Source organism: Ylistrum balloti, unplaced genomic scaffold, assembly GCF_031769215.1.
Source record: "Ylistrum balloti isolate Yb309-2 unplaced genomic scaffold, AGI_CSIRO_Ybal_v1 Utg370208, whole genome shotgun sequence".
NCBI lineage: Eukaryota > Metazoa > Mollusca > Bivalvia > Pectinida > Pectinidae > Ylistrum > Ylistrum balloti.
In genome coordinates, this window is record NW_026782179.1 from 1,163,267 (window position 1) to 1,172,566 (window position 9,300).

A 9,300-nucleotide genomic window follows, 5' to 3' on the forward strand; every position below is an offset into this window, starting at 1 on the left:
TTTCTGCTGTAACTTAATGCATGGTTTTGTTTGTATACTGTAATCGTTTCATGAATGCTTGACCTATAAACCTGACAGATTCCTAGTTCAGGTTACTTATATGCTGCCTATATAATAAATGTCAAAGCCTCTAGAGACCATACCACGTGTGCCTCATAAATAATTAAACACAGATAGAGTGTTCACATGGTGAAATTGATAAACTTTTTTCTGTTTTATTAGTCACCCTCCATAATGCTTCATGATGCTTGCGATTTTGTTTTGTTTTAAACCCCGTAGTAGTATTGTTTCATCTTTGTAGGTATTTGCGTGAGCATGGGTCATTACAATGAAATCGTCAACATTTCAAACGGATGAGACTGTTGATCTGCATGTAGCGTGGCTTCTACAGCGTGAAAGACAGAAACGAATAGAGAAACGAAAAGGAATCGGGTCTGTGATTTTCGTGATAGGAATCCCTTTGTCTATTCTAGGATTTGCCATGTCACTTGTTGCATATTCAGAAATAGTGGGAACAGATACGATTCCAGCCTTTCGGATTACTGGCCCTGTGTTTCTAGTGGTAGCATTCATTCTGTTTCTGATCGGAGCCATCATGGCTGAAGTGCTAACTATAAGGTTATCACGGAAACGACAATATGAAATTGAGAGTATCGAGCTACAATCAGAATTCCTTCGCGAAAAAGAGAACTTAAGTGAAGAGGAGAGTAGCGCTGAAGAACTGACCAGAGAAAATGTCAGGCGGAGTGGAGATGAATCACTATTCCAGCAGTTCAAACGGAGTTCCAGCGTTATAAGTGAATCTCTCGTTAATATACTTCCTTCCCGGAACTGTAGAATTGAACCTCAGGAGTGCGAGGAGACATAGTGGTGAGATATGGATCAATTACTGCTCAACGTTGGTGAGATATTGGTGAGCTATGTGAACGCTTGTGTGTGTACAATGGTGAGTTGTTTGATGTGAGTCAGTGTTATTGACACGAGTATATGAACAAAAAAAATGTATTTATGATTTATATGTTTGCTGATAAGTAAATGTCTGTGACAAATAGTTAACTGTTTACCAACTGATATAATCTTACACGTGAGATGATGTGCGTGTCATCCGTGAGTCATGCGTGTATCTGTGCATGTGTCCTTGTCAACCATGACACTATCATGCACTTTATTGACTATTTCTGGAATTTTAACAGCGACAATCGTTCCAGGACGTGTATCATCCCCAAGGCTATGCCTGCCACGCTTTAATTACACTACCTACCTTTTCAGCGTAGTATATGAAGGGGTACCATCCCCTAGTATTGCTACCATATCAGTATGAATATCATGAGGTGCTAGACCTTTATTGTGCAAATATTAAATCACTGCTCTTTCAGCGATATTGTCCATTTTGCAAAAGTCACTTGTCTTGTTTACTTTAGAGTACTAACTATTCTACATAAACTGACCAAAAGACACCAGTCTTCGGGTACACAGCCTTAAATAGTTAGGGAACAGTATAGCTGAAAAAGGGCATCGTTGCTTATTTCGTCAATACAGGCCCACACCTTATCAATTAGCCCTTTTATGTATATATCGTGTGCAGATTTAAGTGAATTTTAGTGATCTCTGTTTATGCTGATGTATGTGTATATTGGCACATGTTTGTTGGTGTAGTGAGCTACATTATGTATGTTATTTGATGTGTGTATTGTGAGTTACGAGCATCTTAATGGTAGTGCAAATTGGTGAGCTATATTCAGTGGTTGTAAGTGTGCACTGGTGACCAACTTTGGCATGGATGTAACCGTTTGTACGTAGATGCTGTGGTAAAAGTGAATGGCGACTGGTGACCTGCGCATTCGTGGATGTATTTTTTACAATTTAACTGACTGTCCATATCAAAAAAAGGGAATACCAATTGTATCCGTTTTCATGAAGCGTCTGATTCAAATTATGAAAACTTCCCCTCTGAGTTTCCAAACGTTCAATTTCTGTTATCATTGATACTATATCAATAAACGTTTATTTAAGGATGTATCTTCATGTGTGTGAGTCTTATTTTTTGTTTTCTATTTAAGTGTATCATACATGATTATATGAACTTCTATACCTTCTATAAAGATATGAATAACAATTGTCCTTGTGGAAATGCTTTTCTAAACATACGCACTGTTGCGACACATAATTGTAATATGATGTCGGCGCATTCCAAACTGAAAGCTAAACTATGAATACGTTCATTTCCGTTTTGCTACTTTGTTAATATAGCTGTAAATGTGGATGTTTAAATCCATCGTTTTGCTAGTTTATTAAAAAAAAAAAACAAGGTAATGCGCTAAACATTGATGTCAGTACTAAAATGACATTGTTTCGGCTAATGATTGCAATATTTGTATCACGATATATGTTATATTGTGTATGTGGCAACGGTCATTTTATAGACTGGTGTGTGGTCTAGGCATCCGTTGGTGATCTTTGTATGCTAATACAGATTTGCAATATATATATATATATATTGTTAATGTAGTGATATATTATAGGGTTGTTGCTGTTTATACATTATACTTATAAATGTCTGTGTGATTATCAGTATTGTTTGATTTTATATAAATAAAAATACAACGTATAACCAGTTTCATATAATGTCTATATGTGAGCAGTTTAATGTGCAATAATGATGGTTCTGTTTGATTTAAAAGATAAATTTATGTTGTTCTTTATCAATAGTAGTAGTTTGTACTTTAATCAATTTTTCTACGGAGATTTAACAAATAATATTGTTGCTTCAATCAATGTTTTGACTTCAGCAAACATATCCTGTTTAATTATGGCAATTAATGACGTTCTCATAGGGGAAAAATCATAGTTATTAAAATAATCTTCATAGTGTATTGCATTTTCTCAAATAGGCGTCTTGTACGAATGCGTTGTTTGATTAATCAAATGTTTTATATATATGTCCAGCTTAAAATACATTGACGCATGTGATATAAATACAACATATTAATTTCTGATACTTGTGCGATGTTTTTTGTTAGTATTTGTAGTAGTTGCTTTCCAAATATAACCAATACCATTTGATAATATATTTATTTGTGACTTTAAAGAAAACGATATAGAAATTAAAGATGTCTCTAACAATAATCGATTCAGTCGTTAATTAATAAACAAATATTCCTGATAATGTTATAAGGAATGCTTATAATTTTGTTATTGGACTGATTAAGTTATTAGATTAAAGTTAATTAAATTATTTCCCTGTAAAGAAATCTGTGACCTCACCTCCAAATTGGTTACTCTACCACAATAATGCAAAACCAAAATCATATGATTCGATTAACACCATCCTGACTACAAAAAGAGGGATACTTATGTTATGCGGTTTATCAAATTGTACAAAAGACATACAAATAAATAACATCTTTTAATACAAATTTAGATCAGTGTAGGCAAATGATTAATTCAACTGATCCAATAACTCGTCACGGATGCTAAGGACCTAAATTTTGAAACCGAGGAGTCGACCGAGGAAAATTGAGTGAAACTAATGTCAAAATCTGGATGGAGAAGTTCCCTATCACCCTAACTACATGAATTTTGTACTTTTACTGTGTTTGATAATTTCAGAAGAACGTCAAGTACTTGTGTATATTCTGAACTACGTCCCTGATTAAGTGAATTAAAAAGTGACCTGCAGGTTACGACAAACCCCGGGCACTAAAACGTATAACTCTCTAATTCAGTGTTTGGATATGCTGATTCTAAGGTGCTATTGACTAGTGAATCGGCAGGTATATGTAACGTCGGCATGAACTACACGCTTGTATTGCCGTCTGGTCGGAGATCATGTTGCTATGATTCCCTAAGGTACCGCTTCAATATAAACACGGAATGCATTAAAAACATCAATACTCTAACTTCCCCTCTCATCAATAATAATTAGACCTGGCCTGAGTTGCCACTCACTCGCCCAGGATATATCCACCTATACTACGACGACGAGATGGTCTGATTGAATGTTTTAGAATTCTTCTACCTGTTTAAACATGAAGGGTATTTCCCTTGTTCCGGGTCAGTGACGTGCTATATACAAGAGCTGGTTTATATCAAACGTCTTACGTGTGTACAAGATGGCGAAGGTTGTGGAACATTTATTCATTACTTTATCAACAGGTAAGATATGGCCGTGTTTGTTGATCCAAAGGTGACATGCGAAACATCTCCATAATGTCTGTATGAATCCATTATATTATTATACGTAGAATGGGTAGATTTCTTTTGATATTAAATCTAAAGCCTGGTCTATAAATTGCATGCTAACTCATAAAACCTCGATGATATTTGATACTTGTTTGGAGAAAAGGTATAACAGTATTTCTGATGTGGTTTACCTTGATATAAGCTACATGATGATCGACTATCGTAAACGAATTTAAAATACAACTTTTTCTACAACATACGGAATATTCAAAACCTGAATTTCATTACGAATCGCCATATAGGATAATCAGACCACCCATGTTGTTGGTGACGTTCAGAGGGAGACTTAGATATGTAAACCGGTTGTCGGGTGGTGTGCTGGAATATCATGTTACCACAGGTAGCCTGGAGAGTCATTATATAAAAGGGTTCACCAGCTTGTAGGTTGATATGAAATATAGCTTTTTTATTGACAAAGTGTTTTTTTTTGGACAAACAGGCATGTATAGGGACAGTCATCAGCGAACTAAACTTGTATTGGTAATTGTCCTCAGCGTTTTGTTAAATATGCAATAAAAGCTTTTAACGAGCGTGTTTTGATGAACAATCGATATCAACATTTCTGTCATTGTTTGTACAACATATATCACTTTACACTACTTTGCACATTTTTATGCTTGGAGTAAACATCCATTGTATGAATTAGTTTTGAAAAATTAAGATCTAGTTTAAATACTTTAATAATTCATCGTTGATTCAAGCCTAAATTAAACGTTACAGATTTTACAAATATTTCCATTCTTTCCTGGTAATGATGTTCACTTCTCTTCAATTAGTCCACGTTGATAATTTACAATTTTGAAATTATTTACATCCAACACCTGTCACTGTTATTGCATTTCATATTTAAACAATAACGTAAGGTAATAAAATTATTACTCCTTCAGACTTCGAATTCAAGAAAAAAAGTTTTGTTTCTTTCGTCATTATTAACAACCAGTCAGTATCGAATTCAATCATTATAAAACATCTTCAAATACTACCTAATAATAGTATATGATCATACACAATACATAACCTCATTAGGCTTTTACTATGTAATCAGATGTCACATCGCCATTTAATATACGCAGTTAAACAATTCAGTATTACTTAAAATAAGGATGGTGTCAAAAGTCAAAACAGTCGACTGCTTTTCTTCTGATTCTGATAACACTCTCGATACTGATAGAACTACAAACCTTTAGTTCTTTAATAAACCGAATCAAACTCCCAAGTTTCATTAATTATTCATAACCAACATCGACCGTAGCATCCTAGCTTCCAGTTCCCTGTGTATGGCGCCTCTCAACTGGCATCTGAATCTATACATTTGTGATAAACGACCTTCCATCCTTATCTGATGTAAACAAGATGAACATCGATCTTTGTACTTACATCTCAATAAACTTATAAGCGTTTCCTCGTGACGTGTGTAGGACACTAGCGATGTATTTGGCAATATATTACTTACAAATAATTGACTGATATTTTTGTTATCTCTTATTCATTTGAATAATCTTGACCAAACTTTTTAACTTTGAACAAATAATGATGCTGTCACCATATATAAAAATATCTTACTTTCCATCAAAACAAAGTTTACATATTCTGAAATGTTTATATTTAGAATTATTTAAATCAAATGACATATTTCCTTGATATCTCACTGATTTGTGTTGTGAAATGTAACAATCATTTCGTAGACAATGCATACTGTACAATAACAATTTTTCGTGGGTCTCAATATAAATGTAGCTTGGTTAATTTGGCTAAACTGGAATTCACGGACATATAAATCCGAGGATTAACTGTGTACACGAAACCAACGAAAATGAATATCCACGAAAATTGATGATTTTACATTAATGTGTAGATATTTCCATTATAATAAATAAACATATACAGAACGCAATAAAAGGTCTTTTGAAAAGCCAGGTTTACTGTTGTCGGATGTTGTTATAATGAGAAATCAGAAATGTATCAATTTTAATAGTTACTATTGTATTTGTATGGTATATTCGCAGGTGGAATGATTTAAATACATAACAAGAGTGCAATATAATTCCATCAAACAAAATGGAGGAGACTGATAAGAAGTACTGGAATAAACAGATAAAGGGCATGCTTGGGCCATGCATGATCACATTCGCAATTCCATTGACAGTGCCGGGATTAACAATAACGCTTGTAGCATTTAGTGAAGATACAACATTTGAAACCTACGGTGTTCTTCATATCGTCGGAATTTTGTTCCTCGCAACAGCTATAATTTTACTAATACTTGGATGTATGTTGCGAATCCTATGGAAACCTTTTATTGGACCAGATGTTGAAATGCATTTAACACCATTACAGTCCGTAACAAGTTTACGAAAACATAGAAAAGAATATCAGCAAGCGAAAATAAACAATATTTATACTGGTGCAAGAGTCGGACCTGAGCAACAGGGACCGCGGAATGAATCTAGATTCCAAGAGACTTATCCGACTGGAGGACAAGCTGTTCTAGGTGGGCAAATGACAGGGAAAACTGCCAAACAAACCCAGGAGACAACTCAGAAATCAGATTTGCAAAATAGATCTTGTGATACCGACAATAGACGGAGATCAAGAGATTCTATTAGGAAAAAGAGGCGATCGTCTAGATCTTCCATTGTACAAGAAGATTCGTCACTAGAAGGAACAGGGAGTGAATCCGAGTCAGCCATGTGTATGAAAAAACACACCAGGCAAAGCTCGGTTGGTTCCCAGAAGAGGGAAGGAAGAAGACATTCCAATGAAGGAAAGGCGGATGAGGCATATCCACAGGAAAGGTCGAAATCACATAGACGTGCAGCAACGCCACCTAGCGGAGAAACATGTCTTGATGATATTCAACAATGGCGCCAGAGAAAGAAAACCAAACAAAAATCAAAAACGCAAGTGGGAGACTCGGGTGTTATCAACGCAGGCAGTGACTGTAACGATACAATCACCTCCAGACCTCTGCCAAAATTTCAACTGAATGAACGGCCATTGTCTTCAAATCTAGAGAATGGCAGTTCAACGGGCGAAGAAACCAACTCTGGGTAAGATTGCTTACTTACTAATTTCATTTTCTTCTTTCTAGTTGATAAACGTTGGTAAATAATTTAAGTACATATCATGATTTCTGGCATTGCGTTTGAAGGGGAAAAGTGTTAAATGTTAGTGAAAACTTCAACTTTTTTCTTTTATACATATACGCTGTATATTGTTACTGAATTGATCAAATTACTTATTGCATACTGTAAACGTTGTTATATTTGAGGAGATCTATAATCAGTTGTTTTCGCCGCCACAAATAGATACGCCGAAAATGAAATATTTCACATGACAAACAGTATGTTACAGTAAAAATAATAGCCTTATGCCTCAAGCATTTGATTTGAGAAAATTGTACCCTACAAAAATTACGCTGAAAGATACAATCAATCAATTTCCTGAATAATCTTATTAAATGTGGACTGTGTTATATAATGCACTCAATATATATTGTTTGCTTGCATGATGGTAATCTTGCTGAACACATTTAAGAAGGATCAAAGTCTTAACAGTGTAGCCTTGGTACCCTTGACATCAGCATATTCCATCTCTTCTAGATACTCTTGAGATCTCTGGTTAAAATCGATAGTTTCCTTTTCCTGGAGTAGTCCATTTGATGGAACATGACGAATCGGTAATCTTAGCTATAAAATACGGACACGGATTGACTTCTCTAATACTAGAATTACCGCGTACAGTCTTAGCACAGCTTAAGAATTTTTCATTGCTTTCTGGCACGATAGAAATACAGTTACACCGAATAGGACGACCATCATACTAGCTTTGAACACACATAACGTATTAAGGTTTAATAAGTAAATGAAGTAATGTTGTAGTTATATGCTGGTCTACACTACGTGATTATCCTGGAAATAATTATCGACAATTGCCTTATAAAGGCATTTTTTATTCAACCAGGAAATCTTTGATATCAACGCTTTGTATGTCGGTTAAATAACATCACCAAACACAACAAAATAGGCCAAAGAAATGGACGTAGATATCCTGTTAAGAGTCAACAAATCACTAAAATTAATAAAGATATTAGCAACAAAATGTTGAACAATTTCGAAACATGATGCGAGATCATATCGTCGGATCAATGATTTTTATATATCCCGAGAAACTGCCGCAACATCCATCTCGTTCATAAATGAAGTTAACGTTTGGAAAAGGTACCAAGGAATTAGGGATGGTAATTTCTACTTTTCTTCCCACAGAGGAAAACAATGCTGCCCAGAACGGGTTGAAAGATTGCCATGGTTGGGACCCTAGTGTCAAATTCTTTACATTAATATTATTGCCCTAGCGCAGAAGGGCTTTCAAATGCCACACACCATGAGTACACACATATCTTGCATCTTACATTTAAGTGCTCCATTAATTAATCATTCATTCATGTATTTATGTATTCATTCATCCATTCATTACCCCACCCTACCCCTACACTTTTTAGCTTGATTGAATAAAAGTACCATGTGTCTTTTTTGTTTTATAAACCAGCCAATCCGCTCGCTCGCCCCGTCAAAGTTTACTTCAGCATGACGATTCTTTAGACAGGAAGAAACGACGAAAGAAGAAACGTACATCAAAATCTGTGAAAACTGACTCCATAGGTGATCCTCCCAAACCCACACGGGTGCTGCCACCTGTGCTGAGAAGTCGTCACCTGTCTCAAAGTGATGGTGAACACCCATTAAAAGACTTATCCCAACAAAGGTCATGTTCTAGTGACTCCATCAACAGTATAGGATCAGCAGATTCTGTGTTGGCTCAGTACACCTCCAGAAACCCAGACGTGTAGAAAAAACCGACCTGCTTATAATTTTGAATCTGCTTTAGGACATAAATTGATTGTGAATATTGCTGAAATACTTAGGGATGGGAATGGGTAGATGTCTTGGTAAGTAATGGAATATAAACGTGCAATATTATATTCCTGGCAGTAATGCTAACGAATTATCACGAATATTTCAACATTCTACAATGTTTACCGTATAGGGCACCGGGAAA

The 9,300-nt window shown here is 35.3% G+C and overlaps 2 protein-coding genes across 2 annotated transcripts; both read left to right on the forward strand.

Moving 5' to 3' along the window:
• The first annotated feature begins 328 nt into the window (after positions 1–328).
• LOC132551638 (uncharacterized) lies at positions 329–868 on the forward strand. The gene has a single exon (XM_060215813.1). It carries the CDS (start codon positions 329–331, stop codon positions 866–868), a length of 540 nt encoding a protein of 179 aa, XP_060071796.1.
• Positions 869–6,300: 5,432 nt separating this feature from the next.
• LOC132551576 (uncharacterized) lies at positions 6,301–9,091 on the forward strand. The gene is made up of 2 exons (XM_060215729.1): positions 6,301–7,292; positions 8,791–9,091. The coding sequence occupies exons 1-2, from the start codon at positions 6,301–6,303 to the stop codon at positions 9,089–9,091; spliced, it is 1,293 nt and encodes a 430-aa protein (XP_060071712.1).
• Positions 9,092–9,300: the final 209 nt, after the last annotated feature.

What these genes read in the sequence shown, in the direction of transcription:
- LOC132551638 (XM_060215813.1), top strand. Translation starts at nt 329, where the DNA reads ATGAAATCGTCAACATTTCAAACGGATGAGACTGTTGATCTGCATGTA.
- LOC132551576 (XM_060215729.1), top strand. Translation starts at nt 6,301, where the DNA reads ATGGAGGAGACTGATAAGAAGTACTGGAATAAACAGATAAAGGGCATG. An exon ending in GGCGAAGAAACCAACTCTGG is followed by an intron (nt 7,293 to 8,790) that starts GTAAGATTGCTT and finishes TTTATAAACCAG; the next exon opens with CCAATCCGCTCGCTCGCCCC.